This window comes from Halichondria panicea, chromosome 5, assembly GCF_963675165.1.
Source record: "Halichondria panicea chromosome 5, odHalPani1.1, whole genome shotgun sequence".
In the NCBI taxonomy this organism is placed as follows: domain Eukaryota; kingdom Metazoa; phylum Porifera; class Demospongiae; order Suberitida; family Halichondriidae; genus Halichondria; species Halichondria panicea.
In genome coordinates, this window is record NC_087381.1 from 5,434,684 (window position 1) to 5,455,292 (window position 20,609).

General features: G+C 40.9%; 3 protein-coding genes and 1 long non-coding RNA gene across 5 annotated transcripts; 3 read left to right on the forward strand and 1 right to left on the reverse strand.

Moving 5' to 3' along the window:
* Window positions 1-1,385: 1,385 nt before the first annotated feature.
* LOC135336125 (uncharacterized) lies at window positions 1,386-3,376 on the reverse strand. The gene is made up of 4 exons (XR_010394735.1): window positions 2,092-3,376; window positions 1,971-2,039; window positions 1,873-1,920; window positions 1,386-1,684 (listed from the first exon to the last, which is right to left on the reverse strand). It is a non-coding gene; the product is annotated as an uncharacterized LOC135336125 (long non-coding RNA).
* On the forward strand, window positions 1,614-5,411 carry LOC135336057 (sushi, von Willebrand factor type A, EGF and pentraxin domain-containing protein 1-like). The gene is made up of 4 exons (XM_064531831.1): window positions 1,614-1,744; window positions 4,535-4,708; window positions 4,768-4,941; window positions 5,010-5,411. Exons 1-4 carry the CDS (start codon window positions 1,624-1,626, stop codon window positions 5,192-5,194), a joined length of 654 nt encoding a protein of 217 aa, XP_064387901.1. The 5' UTR covers window positions 1,614-1,623; the 3' UTR covers window positions 5,195-5,411.
* Window positions 5,213-11,547, forward strand: LOC135336396 (sushi, von Willebrand factor type A, EGF and pentraxin domain-containing protein 1-like). The gene is made up of 16 exons (XM_064532159.1): window positions 5,213-5,411; window positions 5,470-5,643; window positions 5,707-5,880; window positions 5,936-6,109; window positions 6,173-6,346; window positions 6,392-6,565; window positions 6,621-6,794; window positions 6,852-7,025; window positions 7,092-7,265; window positions 7,323-7,496; window positions 7,564-7,737; window positions 7,806-7,976; window positions 8,038-8,208; window positions 9,516-9,699; window positions 9,868-10,390; window positions 10,543-11,547. The coding sequence occupies exons 1-14, from the start codon at window positions 5,213-5,215 to the stop codon at window positions 9,695-9,697; spliced, it is 2,463 nt and encodes an 820-aa protein (XP_064388229.1). The 3' UTR covers window positions 9,698-9,699; window positions 9,868-10,390; window positions 10,543-11,547.
* Window positions 11,548-13,596: 2,049 nt separating this feature from the next.
* LOC135335949 (CUB and sushi domain-containing protein 1-like) lies at window positions 13,597-19,283 on the forward strand. 2 transcript variants are annotated; one of them, XM_064531671.1, is made up of 13 exons: window positions 13,597-13,685; window positions 13,754-13,921; window positions 13,969-14,148; window positions 14,303-14,473; window positions 14,579-14,749; window positions 15,065-15,244; window positions 15,300-15,473; window positions 16,769-16,948; window positions 17,004-17,183; window positions 17,230-17,409; window positions 17,538-17,723; window positions 18,595-18,733; window positions 18,867-19,283. In XM_064531671.1, the coding sequence occupies exons 1-13, from the start codon at window positions 13,619-13,621 to the stop codon at window positions 19,081-19,083; spliced, it is 2,193 nt and encodes a 730-aa protein (XP_064387741.1). In that variant the 5' UTR covers window positions 13,597-13,618; the 3' UTR covers window positions 19,084-19,283. The 2 variants fall into 2 exon arrangements, with proteins under 2 accessions (XP_064387741.1, XP_064387742.1); XM_064531672.1 differs by lacking the exon at window positions 17,538-17,723.
* Window positions 19,284-20,609: the final 1,326 nt, after the last annotated feature.

Here is a 20,609-nt window from a genome sequence, read left to right on the forward strand (position 1 = left end):
ATTTGACATGAGTCCTTTCTTGTCCTGCATACGGGCAGACGCTGAAGACTTGATCATGATACACACCCCAAGAAAAAAGGAACAATGACTGAATCACACTAGATGTAAATACTCACTAAATGTACACTCTTACATAGTCCGTTGTGCCGTTCAATCAAGCTCCTATCGGTGTATGTACTGATGTTGTTCTTATACTTCCCTCCTAGCATGTGCATATCTTTGGATTTCAAATTCTAATCACAACTATAAGACTGTGATCATTCAGGACTTCATTTCAACCTCAATGCATGCAATTAACCTGTCCTGTCCAACTAGATCTACATGCAGTTATTGCTGACTTCAATAGTTTGAAATGTTCAGTACAACAACCTCCTTCATTAGCTATGGATAACACTGCTGTTAGTATGGGATCTGTGAAAGCTACATGCATGCAATTATAGGTTTATTATGTACTGCTGGTTGACACTGTGATAAATCTAAGCATGCAACATTCCTATCACTCAGGGGAGTTCTGTTAATTATAATCATCCTTGTCACACCCGACAAATATATGCTGGTATAGATTTACCTACAATATCCCAGAAAAAGTTTTCGTGCAAGTCATTTAAATCGTGCCTATTATTATGGTCTATTTTTTGGGTACTTGTTTACTTATTGATGTTGTGGTTGCTGCCAAAACACATCAAAAAACAAAATTCCTAGAAACAAGGTATTCTAAACAATCAACAAATCTAGAGGTTGTGCGCAGAAATTAATCGCATAGTCAAATAGTCACTTCGTTGAAAATAATTATTGGTTGGCACTAAACTCCTAGCCACCTTCGCAGGCCCTCCTTTTTCTGTTCTTTCAATATAAGTATTACGGCAGGAATTAAAAAAAGAACTAAGAAAAAGGAAGCTGTGACAAAGAACAGAAAGGAAGGCCTGCATGCGATGGAGGCTACTAAACTCCACTGACCTTCTTATACGAAATACTTAGCCGAGTCGTTCCGCTTTAACTGTGATCATCCAGAATCTTCGTGTCAACCGGGATGCAACCTGTCCAACAGTTATTGCTGACTGGAATACCCTGTACAACAACCTCTTATATCAGCCATGAATATAACACTGCTATTATTATGGGATCTGTGATTGCTACAATTATCGTTATTTAGTTGCCCGTTGTTTTATTTATTGCTGCACGTGGTTGTCAATAGATCTATCTCTTACATGGTAAAAGCAAAATTTCCATCACTCGAAAGTCCATTCGTATCACCAATCCATGTCGGAGGTAGGTTCCACCTGGACTTCAATACTGAGTCCATTTTAATCATGTATGAATCAACCCTGTCACACAATCTAGTCAGCCAATCCATGGATATAATACCGGTACGCATTTAAATCACATTACGGGTGTGATAAACTTTTTAGTACTGAACAGATGATTGATACTGTTGTGATTGCTGCCAAAACACATTATAAAACAAAATTCCTCTAGAAACAAGGTATTCTAAACAATAAACAAATCTAGAGGTTGTGCCCATAATTATAGATCCGTAGATCTATATATTGTCCAGTTTTAGGTCCTTCTCCATCCAGCTGCTCAACACCACCTACTATTCAAAATGGCTACATCTCTTCAAGTATGTCCTATTCAGCAACGTACAGCTGCAACCCTGGGTACCAACTGTTGGGATCTGCCACAGCTATTTGTGAAATGGAAGAAATTGATTTTGTTTTCTGGATCTCCGTACCTACGTGCATAGGTAATTACTATAGGCATGCATACTATAATCAATATAACTGGGGTTTACGTATAACTAGGGTGACACAAGGTGTCATGGGGCGAGCGTGTTAGCAGTACAGGTGGTTCACATCTATGTGTTGTGAATACCTATATGCCTGTCTTGTTCCAAGCGTGCCTGTCTGGCCTCAGGAGTCTCTGTAGAAAAAAAACACTGGCTTATCATCATGAACGCCACTGGCACTTACCCGAGGCTCTGCTGGTTTGAGTTGAAGCAGCCATTTGCTGTAGGCGTGCCTGCCTGGCCTCAGGAGTCTCTGTAATGAAAATTACACTGGCTTGTATCACCTGTACGCCGCCTGTACTTACCTGAAGCTCTGCTGGCTTGGGTGGAAGCAGCCATTTGCTGTAGGCGTGCCTGCCTGGCCTCAGGAGTCTCTGTGTCCCGTCTCAGTTGCTGGGATGCTCTATTGGCATCCAGTGCAATGGTTACCTTGAATCTTGAGTGCCCTGTGCTTTTCTCTGCGTTTGGCTAGCCTGACTTCTTTCTCTTCAGCTGTTTCTTGGGCTCTTGCTTGTCTCTCTCGATCCCTCCTTATTCGAAGCCTTTCTTGCTTGCGTTCGTTGTCAGTATTCGAAACTTTTTCTTATGCTTGTGCAAAATACACAAAGAATACACTAAATTGGTAAGGACCGCATGTGTAAAAACCGGCTATCAGGCCGACCGTACCATTACCATAACATACATACATACATACATACATACATACAGAGAAATTGTCTACCGAGGTCACTAAGACTAGGAGAATGTTGAACATTGTGGGGCGAGCGTAAGAAAACATGCTTGTTTTACGAATTAAAAGAAATATGTTGTATTTAAATTCAAGGTTATTAATTTAGTATACGTATAGTAGAAGCATTTTACATTCGCACTGGTAGTTATCAAGGTCGCGTAACTGAGTTCATGACAGTACCATTATAAGAACATGAGAAGGGCTGTGCAGAGATTAGGTTGTCAACAGTGACTTCGGCTTCATCTATTTCAGCAATTGCTGCTACATTTTGGCCAAATACGTCCAATGTAAGATAGTTTCCACCTGGTGTGCTTATGATAACTTTAGCTCTCAATTGCTTTGTGGAGTGACGAAGACTTTGAATCAATGAGCATTTGTTGCATTTGCCTGTAGTGTCAGTTGAGATGGTGATCTTACTTTTGCAGTTGAGACATGAGATATACGAGTCGAGTGATAAAACACCTACAATTTCAGCTGATGGTACAGTTGGGAAAGTGTCTGGGACATCATCATGGACCACAACATTTGGCAGTTCCTCAATTTTTGTCACTGTTGACCTGTTGCGAGGTACTTGAAGATATTTTTCGTGCTGGAACTCATTGACAAGAATGTTTTCAAATTTGTATGTTTCACCTTTTACAAGCGAATCAATCTTGTTCTCAAAAAGAATTAGCTTAGTTGATGTCGTGGAATCTGCAATATGAACATCTTGTTTCCAGAGCCCATCTGATATCTGGGCCTTAGGTGAAACCATCAATACTTTGGCATTCACTGTGACACGATCATACCCGTTCCTTGTTCGACACTTCATCAAGATGTAGATCTACGTATGTCTGTATTCAATATTTTATTAACATCGACGTGGAAGTCGGTAAGGATCATGAGTCCCAAAAGCAAATTGTGCCGGTCCATGACGTATGGATACATACATACATACATACATACATACATACAGACAAAATTGCAACGTTGAAGACTAGGTAGGGACTCGCTTCGCTCGCCCCAATAAGGCTCGCTACGCTCGCCCCAATTATCTATAGCTGTGAATTGTAACTCTCCTCCATCTATTTCTAATGGGTCACCTGATACACCAACAAGTACAACTGTTGGAGGGACAGTGACATACAGCTGTGAGACTGGTTACGTACTGTCAGGATCAGCTACAGTGAACTGTGAGGCTAGTGGAACTTGGAGTACCAGACCGATTTGTAACAGTGAGCAATGAGTATGGATCGAGACTGTATCAGATTCAAACCTATTTCGCCCATTATAGAAGGATCATTCCAACAAACTATTCAACTAATTTAAAGAAACAATTATATCTGTCTCTTGTCAGAACTCACTTAACATATTGCTCGCAGTTGTGGAGACCTAAATTAATAAAGGATATCAAGTCACTAGAAAAAGTGCAACGCAGAGCCACAAAATATATCCTTAATGATTATGTATCAGACTACAAAGCAAGACTCTGCAAATTAAAGTTATTGCCCCTCATGAGATGGTTTGAACTGCAAGATATCATGTTTATTGTGAAATATATGCAGCAGCAGTCGGACGATATAAGAGAACTAGTATCTTTCACTTCATCCAAAACCAGGGCAGGCTGCTCAGGCCATTCCCTTCAAATTAAATTTGCTAGAAATAACTATTCAAGACACTTCTACTTCATTAGAATTGCAAAAGTATGGAATAAATTGCCGTCGAATTTAATAAATCTAGATTCATCTCTAGGAACAATCAAGAAAAAGACTTCGGACTTTTTAGTGTCAGATTTTCTAGAAAACTTTGACACAAATAACTTATGTTCATTTCATATGGTTTGCCCATGCTCTAAATGTCATATATATATAGGATCCTCTGTTAACTATACTTATCACTCTATAGATTATATAATATACATCAGCTGCTCCAATGTTGGAGTAAGTCTGTCAGCTATTTCCTCTCACCTAATAATTTTCACTTAATTTCTTTTGTGCATAGCTGTAAAGTTCACATAATAATAATAATAATAATAATAGTTGTCTCCTGTGGGTCTCTTCCCTCTATTTCAAATGGATCACCTGGTGCTCCAACAAGTACAACATTTGGAGGGACAGGGACGTGCAGCTGTAATACTGGTTACGTACTGTCAGGATCAGCTACAGTGAACTGTGAGGCTAGCGGAGGTTGGAGTACTAGACCAACTTGTGAAGGTGAGCAATGAGTAGCTAGGAGACTGTAACGTATTGAAATGTATTGCATCTTATAATAGTCATTTCCTGTGGATCTCTTCCCTCTATTTCCAATGGGTCACCTGGTACTCCGACAAGTACAACATTTGGAGGAACAGGGACATACAGCTGTAATACTGGTTACGTACTGTCAGGATCAGCTACGGTGAACTGTGAGGCTAGCGGAGGTTGGAGTACTAGACCGACTTGTGAAAGTGAGCAATGAATAGCTATAGGATACTTTAATTGTCGATTAAAATGCACCGCCTTTCCATTATAATAGTCGTCTCCTGTGGGTCTCTTCCCTCTATTTCCAATGGATCACCTGGTACTCCAACAAGTACAACATTTGGAGGGACAGGGACGTACAGCTGTAATACTGGTTACGTACTGTCAGGATCAGCTACAGTGACCTGTGAGGCTAGCGGAGGTTGGAGTACTAGACCGACTTGTGAAAGTGAGCAATGAATAGCCTTTAATTGTAAAATGCACCGCCTTTCCATTATAACAGTCGTCTCCTGTGGGTCTCTTCCCTCTATTTCCAATAGATCACCTGGTACTCCAACAAGTACAACATTTGGAGGGACAGGGACGTACAGCTGTAATACTGGTTACGTACTGTCAGGATCAGCTACAGTGAACTGTGAGGCTAGCGGAGGTTGGAGTACTAGACCAACTTGTGAAAGTGAGCAATAAGTAGCTAGGAGACTTTAATTGTCAGATTAAAATGCACATTGTAATAGTCGTCTCCTGTGGGTCTCTTCCCTCTATTTCCAATGGGTCACCTGATACTCCAACAAGTACAACATTTGGAGGGACAAGGACGTACAGTTGTAATACTGGTTACATACTGTCAGGATCAGCTACAGTGAACTGTGAGGCTAGCGGAGGTTGGAGTACTAGACCAACTTGTGAAAGTGAGCAATGAGTATATATAGCTAGTTGTCAGATTAAAATGCACCACCTTTCCATTATAATAGTCGTCTCCTGTGGGTCTCTTCCTTCTATTTCCAATGGGTCACCTGATACACCAACAAGTACAACATTTGGAGGGACAGGGACGTACAGCTGTAATACTGGTTACGTACTGTCAGGATCAGCTACAGTGAACTGTGAGGCTAGCGGAGGTTGGAGTACTAGACCAACTTGTGATGGTGAGCGATGACTATGGATCGAGATTGTAACATATTGAAATGCATTGCATCTTAGTCATCTCCTGTGGGCCCCTTCCCTTTATTTCCAATGGGTCACCTGATACACCAACAAGTACATCATTTGGAGGGACAGGGACGTACAGCTGTAATACTGGTTACGTACTGTCAGGATCAGCTACAGTGAACTGTGAGGGTAGCGGAGGTTGGAGTACTAGACCAACTTGTGAAAGTGAGCAATGAGTATATATAGCTAGTTGTCTGATTAAAATGCACCGCCTTTTCATTATAATAGTCGTCTCCTGTGGGTCTCTTCCTTCTATTTCCAATGGGTCACCTGATACTCCAACAAGTACATCATTTGGACGGACAGGGACGTACAGCTGTAATACTGGTTACGTACTGTCAGGATCAGCTACAGTGACCTGTGAGGCTAGCGGAGGTTGGAGTACTAGACCAACTTGTGAAGGTGAGCGATAAATATGGATCAAGATTGAAATGCATTGCATCTTAGTCATCTCCTGTGGGCCCCTTCCCTCTATTTCCAATGGGTCACCTGATATACCAACAAGTACAACATTTGGAGGGACAGGGACGTACAGCTGTAATACTGGTTACGTACTGTTAAGTTCAGCTACAGTCAACTGTGAGGGTAGCGGAGGTTGGAGTACTAGACCGTCTTGTGATGGTGAGCGATGACTATGGATCGAGATTGTAACATATTGAAATGCATTGCATCTTAGTCATCTCCTGTGGGCCCCTTCCCTCTATTTTCAATGGGTCACCTGGTACACCAACAAGTACAAAATTTAGAGGGACAGGGACGTACAGCTGTAATACTGGTTATGTACTGTCAGGATCAGCTACAGTGACCTGTGAGGCTAGCGGAGGTTGGAGTACTAGACCGTCTTGTGATGGTGAGCGATGACTATATGGATCGAGATTGTAACATATTGAAATGCATTGCATCTTAGTCATCTCCTGTGGGCCCCTTCCCTCTATTTCCAATGGGTCAACTGATACACCAACAAGTACAACATTTAGAGGGACAGGGACGTACAGCTGTAATACTGGTTACGTACTGTCAGGATCAGCTACAGTGAACTGTGAGGTTAGCGGAGGTTGGAGTACTAGACCGACTTGTGAAGGTGAGCAATGAGTAGCTAGGAGACTGTAACATATTGAAATGCATTGCCTCTTATAATATATTTTAGTCATTTCCTGTGGGCCCCTTCCCTCTATTTCCAATGGGTCACCTGATACACCAACAAAGACAACATTTGGAGGGACAGGGACGTACAGCTGTAATACTGGTTACGTACTGTCAGGATCAGCTACAGTAACCTGTGAGGCTAGCGGAGGTTGGAGTACTAGACCAACTTGTGAAAGTGAGCAATGAGTAGCTAGTTGTCAGATTAAAATGCACTGCCTTTCCATTATAATAGTCGTCTCCTGTGGGTCTCTTCCCTCTATTTCGAATGGATCACCTGATACACCAACAAGTACAACATTTGGAGGAACAGGGACGTACAGCTGTAATACTGGTTACGTACTGTCAGGATCTGCTACAGTGACCTGTGAGGCTAGCGGAGGTTGGAGTACTAGACCAACTTGTGAAAGTGAGCAATGAGTAGCTAGGAGACTTTAATTGTCAGATTAAAATGCATCGCCTTTCCATTATAATAGTTGTCTCCTGTGGGTCTCTTCCCTCTATTTCCAATGGGTCACCTGATACACCAACAAGTACAACATTTGGAGGAACAGGGACGTACAGCTGTAATACTGGTTACGTACTGTCAGGATCAGCTACAGTGAACTGTGAGGGTAGCGGAAGTTGGAATACTAGACCGACTTACCCACGTAAGATTGTAATTTTTTTTTTACAGCATTAACTATACTAATTAAACCTTCTATATTATTTTGTATAGCTGTCTCCTGTGGTGACCCTCCGACCATTCCCAATGGGTCTAGGACTTTCACCGGCACTACATATGGGGATATGGCACCCTATACACCTGTAACACAGGGTACCAATTATCAGGATCAGCTACAGTGTTATGCCTGGCTAGTGGAAATTGGGATACTCTATCAACCTGCTTAGGTATAATAATTAAATAATGTATGCAATAAAATTTATTTGAGTAAAATAATTGCATGCAGCCATTTGTAGTTCCCCTCCTTCTATCTCAAATGGATCTCCTGGCACACCCACTAGTATCATACAAGGAGGGACTGTGGTGTACAGCTGTAACTCTGGCTATCAACTGTTGGGATCAGCTACTGTTGTCTGTCAAGATAGCGGAAATTGGAGCCCAAGGCCAACTTGTTTAAGTATGCATTCTATAATAAAGGCTATAAAAATTATACTAATTATGTATTTGTGTATACTAACTTTTTATTAGGTGTAATAAAGGGTGTCACTGTCCACTATCCCTATTTAATAGCCTACTACAGCAATTTTGTGGCATCATTTGCTTTACACAGCATAAAAAATCTATCATTCATACAAATCACAGCTATAGATCTAGTTGTTACTCGCCATTAATTTTCAATGGGTCACCTGGTACACCAACAAGCATAGTATAGCAGGAGGAATAGTGACCTATACACCTGTGACACTGGCTATCAAAGTTCAGGATCAGACAGTGCATGCATGACTTGTCAAGCTAGCCGAAGTTCGAATACTATATATATAATTATATATACAGGGGCGTAGCCAGACTTTTGAGACAGGGGTTTCTGCAGAAAAATCAGCGGCGCGATAGCGCCGCGAAATTTTTGTGACCACGCCCACTTCCGGTACCACACCCTCTTGATTGGGGCACACCTACTGTTATTGACTATTGTTCATGACTTTTTTACATGTTTGTGAGAAGCTAGCTAGCTATAGACGTAACATACTAGGCATGCAGGTGCCAATTGTGTATTGCTAGTCTAGCTGAGCAACAATTAAATGTCATTTACCTGAGAGGTTTCATGTGGCTGAGATTGTTCTAAACTTGTACACTTCCTGAATAAAGTTGTGCTTAGAGCTGAGTCTGAGAATACTGGAGCATTCAGGATTGATACTAGATCTAGAACTTAAGTCTTGGTCTTCTTTGTTTGAGGTAGCTAGCTAGCTGAGACTAACTAGCTGAGACAAAGCCAAATTGAAACGCTTCACAATGCTGCTCTGATTATTGATTTGCAGCCACGTGTGAAAAGATGGGCAGGGCTGCATGATTTCAATTATAGGGAGCCCTGCCCAATTTTCTCAGCAGCTCCTGGGGGGGTTTCTGGGCAACCAGGAAACAATGGTAGCTACGCCCCTGATATATATAATTATATAGTCATTGTAATGGTTGGCGATCATGAGAGTTCATTTCATGGATGCTTTAAACTAGGGTATAATTATAGTTATCATCCCTCGGGCAAGCTACAGTGAACTGTGAGGTTAGCAGACACTATAACGATAACACACAGATACGCCATGCCCACGTACTAAAAATGCAACTATACAAAGTGACAATTAAAGCGCCAAGTATATAGCACACCGGTATTATAGATCTATATACTGTACCTTTATTGTATATAATCAATAGTTTTCGACTTGTTAAAAAAAAAACTGTACGTAACATGGCTTTTATGCACATCTGTAGCTTCTCAGCCTGGCTCCTGCGACAATCCTCCAACAATTCCCAATGGGTCCAGAACTTTCGTTGGTACATCATTTGGAGATGCCGCATTTTACAGCTGTAACATTGGTTATCAACTGGCAGAATCATCCATAGTGACCTGTCAGGCTGATGCATGGAAGTTGGAGTACTGTACCAACTTGTAAAGGTGTGTAGCTAATAGTTTTGTCAGCTATAACAAAATTTTTTTATACATAATTATACGAAGTGTTGCAACAATTGCAACTGTGCATGTTACTCATGCATGCATATAAGAATACCTGAATCGATTCATGATACTCGTTAATTAATTGAAGTACAATTATCTTAACTTCAGGTCTTATAATTCAACTCCGTTTTGGTGGTATACGTGATTGCAGTCAGTACACTGCCTCTGAAATGGCTCAGAAAACTGATGACATCACTGCCACACTTGTACAAGGTGTCATTGCTTCTTGTAATTGTCGTTTAAACTCAACTTTCTTGTTTAACGCGTTTCTGAAATGCTTTGCTGATTCTCCACAACATGTGACATACAGGGCGACATTGTTGAGCTCAAGTGATCTGTTCACATCGGAAGTGCTTGAGTATATAGAGAAATGGATTCATTCCACTCTAATTGTGATTATTCAGAATCTTGATCTCAACCTCAATTCAACTTGTCCAACAGTTATTGTTGACTTCAATAGCTTGGAGTGCCCAGTACAAGTTGATATGGAAAACACTGCTGTAATTGTGGGCTCTGTGATAGCTACATGTATTATCATTTTTGTGATGTTTGTATTTTTAGCTGTTGTGATAGCCACCAAGAAACATCGAAACAAAATTCCTATCGCTCAGAACTCTTTTAAAGGGACAAGGTACCAAACATTCCCACTGATTCAATGATTTTGTATAATTACTAAAGATGTAGTAACAACTTAACGTACTCTTTAGTCCGTCAATGCATGCATGATAGCGCAGCTGTTATTTACACATTATACGCGTTAATAATTACGTTTTTTCTATACAGTATCAGGAATGTGAACAGCGAAGAAACAAACATAAGCAATTTTCCTCTCAACAAACAAAGTGCCAGAGGCAACTGCGGATCCGGAGTATGACGACGTAGGACTCCCTATGGTGAAGAGTGGGAGCAAACAGTACAGTTTTGACGTGGGTCCTTGTCCTGTGTACGGGGGCACACTCTGAGGACGCCTCAGGAAACAAGAATGTACTAAGACTATAAAAACAACAAATTGTGTACCTGCATTAATTATAGCTGACTGTAGAATGATGCACTATAGGTCTTATAACTATAGTGTTATAAAGTTACGTATAGTTATCATTGTTTAGTTTTGTTGCGTTTATTGTCAGGGGCGGATCCAGGGGTGATTTTGAGGGGCTGAAGCCCCCCCCTTTTGAAAAAACTACCTATGTATTGCTGAGGTTACAACAATTTTGCCACCAACCTTGTTACTTATGCATCTGCATGTAGACTCACTGACTTAAGAGATGCTAGACAACAGCCAAGTCTAGCTACTAAGAGTATAAAGGATGTAGGATAGCTAGCTGGACATACTAGCTATATATAGCTAGCTAGCTAGCTAGCTAGAACTAATATAAAAGTGCATAGGTCAACTATTGCTGTTGCTGAGTCAGCTCCTTGTGCATTGTTTGTAGCCTCGATCATATCCCAGGCCTCTCTTCCTAGGCCTTGTGAAGGAGGCTATTGTGCATGCTGTTGAGCAGCTGCAACATGGAGCAGATCTCAGACTTTTCAGCTGGTTGCAAGGAAGCAGCCTTACCTCCTCTCACTCTCAGTGCAGTCTGGGTAGGCATTGTGATTCTTTCATGTACCAAGAGTGCATGAATGTAGATGTAACATCTACAGTATACATCCTTTTGTTGATTAGAACGAGTTTTTTGTATTAACTTTTTCATATTCAGTATTCACTTATTAATATGACAGTTCAAAGGTAAAAGTGTGAGCAAATTGTAAAAAAGCAAAAAATTTCGCCTCCGGCGAGGCAGGAGGGGACTCCCCCTCCCACACCCACCCCCTGGGTGGCTCCGCCACCCTTGTACGGGGCTTCGCCCCTCTCTACTAGCCCCCCCTTTCATTTTTCCTGGATCCGCCCCTGATTGTTGACTATATACTTACTGCGTGGTATATCATTATACTATTATAATAATTATACCCTTGTATCTAGCATTCACGCCAATTTACTGATCAGTATAATTTCCACCAATCCCTTGCCCCATGCATGTGGACACCCCAGAAGTGCTGAGTAACAGCAAACCCATAATTATTACATAGAAGGGCCCTGTGGTGAAGGGTGGTGAGTACAAGCCGTGTAGGGGAATGTGAGTACTGGAATGCTGGCCGGCTATAATTTTATATCATACGAGATTAAGCTTGTACACATGACATGTAAATCCTCGCCCAAATGTGTATGGAGTGAAACTTTACAACACCCACTTTAATAAATGATATTCATCGTTATTGGCTAGCACACACATAATATAGAATGAATGATATTCATGATACTATTGCGTAACAGGCCAGAACAAAACTGTGGATAGGCTTGATTCCCGACCTCCTTCAGGGGGGCGGCGGCACTCGACTATAATCTTTACCTTGGATCCCTGCGGTTCTGCATACAAGTAGACACTATATATAGTAACATAATTACATGTAGTCTGTATAGCTTTAAGAAAAATGAACTCAACAACTTGAACCACTATAATAGACTAATGTATATAGTGCAGCACTGCAGCAGAGCACTGTTATTGATGACTTTATCTATAGTATTGACCATACAAACTTCTCTTTCCTAAAAAATGATTATGGTAATGTGCAGGAGTAATAATCGTATTTTGGTATTATGACAGTGACCAATCGGATGTCATTTATAGTAAAAATTATAGCGGGTCCCCTATAGAATTGCAGTCAGGCGGCATGCATGGTTACATAACACTGTTCACCTTGACGACATTCTCTTACAAAACTTAAACACTGACTTAGTACAACTGATAATGGTCATTCATGATCATCAATAATTACTGAAATACACAGTTTATTAGCAGTATAAGTATGCATCAAAACCTTTCTACTTTAGATAGCAAAATAGTGAAGTTTGGAGTTTATGCATGATTGCCACCTACACTTCTAACACTATAGCTACAAATGTTCAGGATCGTTTATTACCAATTAGATTTCGAACATCAATGTACCAATACTCATTCTTCCCACATGCTGTAACTTTATGGAACAAACTTGTTAGTACGCACAATATATATATAGAAGATATTGTTACTGTCAGTGTGTTTAAATATTTCTTTAGGATGCACTTTACATCTAGCTACTAGCTAATTGTGTATATCCTATGCTATAATTATGCTGAATTATTATAAAATAAAAAAATAAAATAAAATTTCCAGTGACCTGTCAGGCTATACTTATAGGTATTTAAGTGTGTGGTTTCTCATAGAGTCACTCACTCAACAACAACACTATTAATGACCACTATAAATTCTTACATAGCTTATAATTATGTGTGTCTCTATTTAATTTGACAGTTTGGGTGGATCGAGGTGGGAACCTTCACCCAAAGGTCAATTTACTGACCACAGTGCAATATGCCATATAATTATTGGCACTGCTATTCCTTTGATCTCAGAGGTCAAAAAATGCAACAATATCAATACTGAAATGATTATGAATTGTGATCAAATTTCATGATGACTTTTTTGGTGTTTGTTTTTGAAGTTCGAGGTCAATCAGCGAAAACTGCAAAAATTTAATGCCTCGAAAATATCCCGCTATACGGTATATTATAGCTTAGTTGTATGTCAATGACAATGATATCCATGGATTACTGAAATGATTTATTACGGCAACACATTCAGTATGTGATCAATTTTGTTTGTTGTCTTTGCATGTTGAAAGGTTTGCCTGTAAGTATATGTATATCTATATAGAAAAAAATAACCATGAGCACTTGAGTAATTGTGCAAAAGCATCTATATAGTTTACATAAATACATCCAGTTAAGTGGGTATATAGAAAAAGAGCAACTTACATTATTATAAGATTCTCAGGTGAAATGGCGTACTACATGAACCAAGCCAGAGCATTATTGATCTTTTTTCTCTGGGACTGCATTGTTGAAGGTATGAGTAAAAACTCTAACTCTAGACTGCTACTAAAGGCCTGTATGCATGACCTCTCACTGGTTTAGGTCAGCCATACTGCTTTACACCACCAACTGTTGAAAATGGTTACGTTTTCTCACGAACATCTACAAGAGCAACGTACAGATGCAACTCAGGGTACTCACTATCAGGATCTGGCAGAGCATCTTGTGTTGATGGTTGTTGTGACTGGATCTCAGTGCCAACCTGTGAAGGTAATTAAATGATGTGGATATAATAATTATGTAAGGTCATACTTTAGCTGTGGTTATAAATTGTGATACCGCTCCATCTATTTCCAATGGGTCGCCTGGAACCCCAACAAGTACAACTTACAGAGGAACAGTGACATACAGCTGTAACATTGGCTATCAACGTTCAGGACCATCCACAGTGACTTGTCAGGCTAGCGGAAGTTGGAGTACTAGACCGAGTTGTAATGGTGAGTATAGTATACGCATGAAAAACCTTATTAGTGGCACAGCACACGCATCATTCTCCCTCTTAGTAATAATTATAACACTGGAAAATTACATTCTGAGCTAGTTTATGCACGATTATAACTTTGTTAAAATGACCATTCATGCATCTGTAAGCTGTCTCCTGTGGCAACCCTCCCACCGTTCCCAATGGTTTAAGAAGATTCACTGGCACAACATTTGGAGAAACCGCCACCTACAGCTGTAACACTGGCTACCAACTGTCAGGATCCGCTACAGTGACTTGTCAGGCTAGCAGAAATTGGAGTGCTAGACCAAGTTGTACACGTAAGAATCTTGAACTCTAATTGATGGTAATTCCTTTATTTATGGACAGACTTCAATAGCTATAGCTAAAAACAGCCAGTTCAAAACTGGCCTATAATTATGCAGCGGTCTCCTGTGGCAACCCTCCGACCATACCCAATGGAATCAGGACCTTCACTGGTACTATATTTAGAGGAATCGCCACCTACAGCTGTAACACTGGCTACCAACGATCAGGATCATCCACTGTGATCTGTCAGGCTAGCAGAAGTTGGAGTACTAGACCAACTTGTAACAGTAAGCAGAGAGCAAAATTGCTCATTCACATGCATACTTTTATTAGTCGTCTCCTGTGGAAGTTGGAGTACTAGACCAACTTGCTCACGTACGTAACATTTGTAACTCTTACTACTACCTATCTTATATACAGGCCTGGTTTCATGTGTGTGTGTGCATGTCTCTATCTCTATACATTTGCAGATTGAAGTTGATGACTGTTAGTATTCATGATAGTTATTTCAATTGCTATTATAGTAGTACTATATACAGCAAATTCACATACAGTATCATGTTCGTCTTCTTCATAAGTTCTTGGTATTCAATCATCTGTAGCTGATCAGCCGGGGTCTTGTGGCGACCCTCCAACTATTCCCAATGGGTCCATGACTTTCATTGGTACAACAACTGGAGAGACGGCCACCTACACCTGTAACACTGGTTACCAACTCTTAGGAGCAGCTACTGTGACCTGTGAGGCTAGTGAAACCTGGGCTACAAGACCTATTTGTGATGGTGAGCAGTTAAAAAATATAGCTTTAAACAGATACATTTGCATCTCATATAACAGCTGTCTCCTGTGGCTCTCCTCCCTTTATTTCCAATGGATCACCTGGAACACCAACAAGGACAACCTTTGAAGGGACGGCCACCTACACATGTGATACTGGCTACCAACTTTCAGGATCAGCCACAGTGACCTGTGAGGCAAGTGGAAGCTGGAGTGTTAGACCAAGTTGTAATGGTGAGTATGAGTGATCTATCTATAAAGTAGTGTCAGTTTATCACCAGTAACACGTACATACCTTTATTATGCCTCAAGGCGTAGCCGCACAAGGAATACAGTAAAGCTAACTGTGTGCGTGCGTATTCCAGCTGTAACTGCCTAACAGTTGCAATGCTACGAAACTAACAGCTTCTATAGCCACGGTATCCTGGATTTTGATTCACTGAAACTACTCGAGTGCTAGTTTTACTTACAGTGAAGTTTTACTTACAGTGAATACTGTTGCAGTATCTTTAGAATCTTTTGTATTATAGTATCATCTACTCTTAAAAAATTCAAAGTTAGCCTTGCGCTAAAGTGCTCAGGGGCGGATCCAGAAATGTTGCTAGGGAAAAACAAAACCATTTTCTACGTTCTTGGATCTATTTTTGTGTTTTTTGCATGACTCATAAAGAATTCTCAGTCATGCTCAGTATCAAACTGGGTGTAGTCATGATAATGTCACCTATAGCTACATCGTGATCCAGTGCACAGTGGCGGATCCAGGAAAAATGAAAGGGGGGTTCCAAACTAACCAGCTCGCAGCGCGAATTTTTTGGGGTTACGCCCACTTTCGGTCACCCGTGACTAGGGAAAATCCCATACTCAGCCAGGGGAAGTCCCATAATAGACTGCTAGCTAGCTGCCACGAACAGTCAACTAGCTAGCCTAGGCTAACCTGCCGCCACTGGTACATGCAGTGAGTGAGTTAATAGCTAGCTAGCTAAGTAGTTGATAGATCACTATATAGATGAAGGTTCTTATGAGGAAGGGGGGAATGATCCCCCTATTCCATACCCCTGGATCTGCCCCTGGATCCGCCCCTGGTGCTAGCTGTTTGTTGGCTGCAAGATAAAAGAGCTGCAAAGCTGTACCTGTTGCAGCCATTGTGAACTTCGACCTCTTTGCAAATCCACCCCTTTTTGTAATCCATTACTGGAATGATTCAAAAACTTTTTCATTGTAGATCTTTATCATCAAGCCATCAGATAGATACTTCGGTTTCCATCAAGCTCCTCTTCTATAACACTCTATAATATATATTATATGGATCGAATCAGGAGTATAATTATAAAAAGGAGTATCCAACTTCCACGCACATTCCATTCTATATCTTGGACTAAGTACGACACTATATGACTTGAACTTGTACTGTTAGCCACATCAATAATGTCAAATGTGGGCTGGAGGCACATACCACAGCATGATCACATGTATTGCTTGTGCGTCGGCGTGCTTATTCATTTTTAACTAGAATATTCATTCATATGTAGCTGATCAGCCGGGCTCTTGTAGCGATCCTCCAACCATTCCCAATGGGTCCAGGACTTTCACTGGTACAACAACTGGAGAGACGGCCACCTATACCTGTAACACTGGTTATCAACTACCGGGATCAGCTATTGTGACCTGTGAGGCTAGCGGAATCTGGACTACAAGACCAATTTGTAATGGTAAGTATGCAATGAACAGATGGATCACATGAATCAAACATAATTATTATAATAGCTGTATCCTGTGGCTTCCCTCCCTCTATTTCTAATGGGTCACCTGGAATACCAACAAGGACAACATTTGGAGGGACGGTCACCTACACCTGTGACACTGGCGCTGGGTATCAACTATTGGGATCAGCTATTGTGACCTGCGACGCTAGCGGAATCTGGACTACAAGACCAATTTGTGATGGTAAGTATGCAATGAACAGATGGATCAAACATAATTATTACAATAGCTGTCTCCTGTGGCTTCCCTCCCTCTATTTCTAATGGGTCACCTGGTACACCAACAAGGACAACATTTGGAGGGACAGTCACCTACACCTGTGACACTGGCGCTGGGTATCAACTATTGGGATCAGCCACAGTGACCTGTGAGGCTAGTGGAAGCTGGAGTGTTAGACCAAGTTGTAACGGTGAGCATGAGTGATCTAAAGTGTCAGTTTATCACCAGTTGCACGTACATATACCCTTATAATTATTGTTAAGTTAGTTGATTTTTCTACTTGTATTATAAGTACTTGGCTTTCCTGCCCAACTTCAGCTTCTCAGTCTGGCTCATGTGACAATCCTCCAACCATTCCCACTGGATCCAGGACTTTCGTTGGTACAGCATTTGGAGAGACCGCATTCTACAGTTGTAACACTGGGTATCAGCTGTCAGGAGCAGCTAATGTGACCTGTCAGGCTAGTGGAAGTTGGAGTACTATACCAAGCTGTACTATGATGGGTGTGTTGTTGTCAGTTTTACTATATTGAATCAATGCAGCGATGAATTTATCCTCCACTCACTTTTGTAATGCCCATCTTAAATATTCGCCCATGTACTAGCGTGGCACTGTGAGTGGAGATGAAGTAGCATGTGGTAGCAAACATGGCAGCATAACTATTTATGATAGCAGAGAGAGATATATACCGACACAGAGGGAGAAAACGACATGCACTCCTATTTAAGCTGAGACAGCAGCCAAGAAGAGCACAAAAACTGCTGCGCTGCGCAAGAGTTTGCATGGAGTACACATAACAATAAACAGGGGCGGATCTAGCAGGTAGCAGAGGGTGCTTGACCTGGCCTTGAACAAATTAATTATCTTTGTCAATGTGTCTCACTCATTAATTGGCTGTAGAACTGGGAAGTCACTCTCAGACACTTGGTACAGCTAGCTGAGTAGCTGGTATCTATTTTATTACAGTAGTGTCTTTTAAGATAAAAGTGCAGACGGAGTGCAAGGAACCTACAATGCAAACCACACGTCACATTGACACTGCACCCACCGGAAATGGCGTCAAAAGGGGGCGTAACCTATTATAAGCTATCGCGTGGGAGACTCCTTTCCTCTCTTGCTCAGTACCTACCTACCACTTTTTCTACATCCGCCACTGAATAGACGCCCACTCTCGTTTAAACGCCCTCTCTACAGACGTTTCTAGGAGATAAACCGCCCGGACATTAATTTTTTAATCAATAATTATATATTACACCGTTGATTTATAATTATGAGGGTTCTTATTAGGGACAATTGGACCAAAACTGGTTCTTGTACAATTATGTGGTTTCACACATAAATTATTATGTTGACACTTGAACACCCATACACCAGATACGACTGATTTCACTACTATTATTGTGGGCGCTGCCATGGCGACTGTCATTGTGTTGCTGATTGTTGTTGTCTTTGTTGTTGTGATTGCCTTCAAGAATTATCGAAGCAAATTTCGTTATTCTATAAAGAAGAACAGGTATAATAATTATACCTAATTGTGTATGAATAAGTAGGTGAACCAATGTCATATGACCATGCAGCACCATGCATTGTTAAACAAACATTAATACAATACTACTTGTGCTCAGCACTCTTGCTTCTTTATACAGCACCGTTAACAATGTGACCACCATCACTGAGGAGACAATAATGACTAATATTCCACTCAATGGCATTCCTCGCTCTATGATGAGTCTCCCCTCTCTTCCAGCAGAGTATGAAGAGCCTGATATGACGGTAGAATCAAAGTATGATGAGATATGGTCCTCTGAGAATGGTGACAATGAGCACATCTTTGCCTTGGGTCCCTGTTCTGCATACAAGTAGACACTTAGTAGCTTAAAAAGAGGACTTGAACCACTATTAGATCTAGTTAACTTAACGTGGTACGTTGCATTAATTGTAGTTATGTTATGTATTAGTTTAGTTATTGTTGATCAAACTTACTGGTATCATCATTATTACTTGTACTTGTATCCAGCATTTATGCCAATTTTTACTGACTAAAAAAATCGTTCCACTCCCGAGTGTAATCATTCAGAACCTTCAGCCTCATGCAATATAAATTGTCGGTTGCTGTTCCTGTTGTGAACTTGTGATTGCCATTAACAGCAAAATTCTCGGTACTCGTCAAACACAAGGTATTCCAAAAAATGTCCACTGTGCAGTGCTACGATCTTCTCAACAATTTTAGGAGATTAATAATTCTCACCAATCCCTTGCCCGCATGCATGCATGCATGTGGATACCCCAGAAGCGCTGAGGTAACAGCAAATCCATACTACACAGAAGGGCCACGTGCATGGTGAAGGGTGGTGAGTACATGCCGTGTTAGCATCCCAGAGGAATGTGAGTATAAGCTCCTACACATGACATGGTTAAACCCTCGCCCAAACGTGTATGGGGCAAAACTTGTAAGGTTTCGACACCACAAGATGTCATTTGGTGTGTAGCCGAGGGTGTATGCCACAGTTTGGTACCAACCATGATTAATGTCCTTAATATTATATTAGGTGTCAACCAGCTGTTACTATAATCATATAGAGAGTACTTTGAGGTCGCCAAAAACATCAAGGATCCCCTGAAAAGGAGAGGGTTTTCACTAAGGTTTGGCCCGAGTATATTATTGGGTGGCTGGATTGGGTTACCAATGGGGGAAAAAGGAGTCAGTTGCAGAAATCTGCACTGACTCGGGCAATGTAGGTCACTATAGCAGAGATTAGAAATTTTAGCGAGGATTATTCATGGTAAATGGTTAAGTTAACATCACATTCCGTGTAATGGCTACGTCTTTTCAAGTACGCCCTATTCAGACTGTATCAGCTGCAACCCAGAATACCAACTGTCTGGATCTGCCACATCAATTTGCGAAATGGAAGTATATATTTCACTGGATCTATGATTATATACGCACAGGTATATACAATTATCAATTAATTGGTCTATACATGCATATAATAATATATCTGTTCGTGTTGTGGCTCCCCTCTATTTCTAGTATACAAATGCTCAGACGTTCCTCCTTAAGAGGTGCGGCTGATTCATGAGATTACCTAAAGAGTGTGAAAAAGGTTTTCTTAGCATTGTAATTTCATCAAAACTCTCAATAATTAATAGCCATCCCCTGTGGCTCTCCTCCCTCTATTTTGAATGGCTAACCTGGAATGAATCACAACAAGTTCAGTGCATTGGCGTGGACATGCATAGATCTACTAGTTTCAGTGTTGGAATGGTTTCATGTTTATGATGTGTGTGGACTGTGAACGACAATGTGCTCATTTATAATTGTATGTGTGAATGTGTCTAATCCTGGTCAAGACTCCGAAAAGATTCAAATACATGCATGTATATAT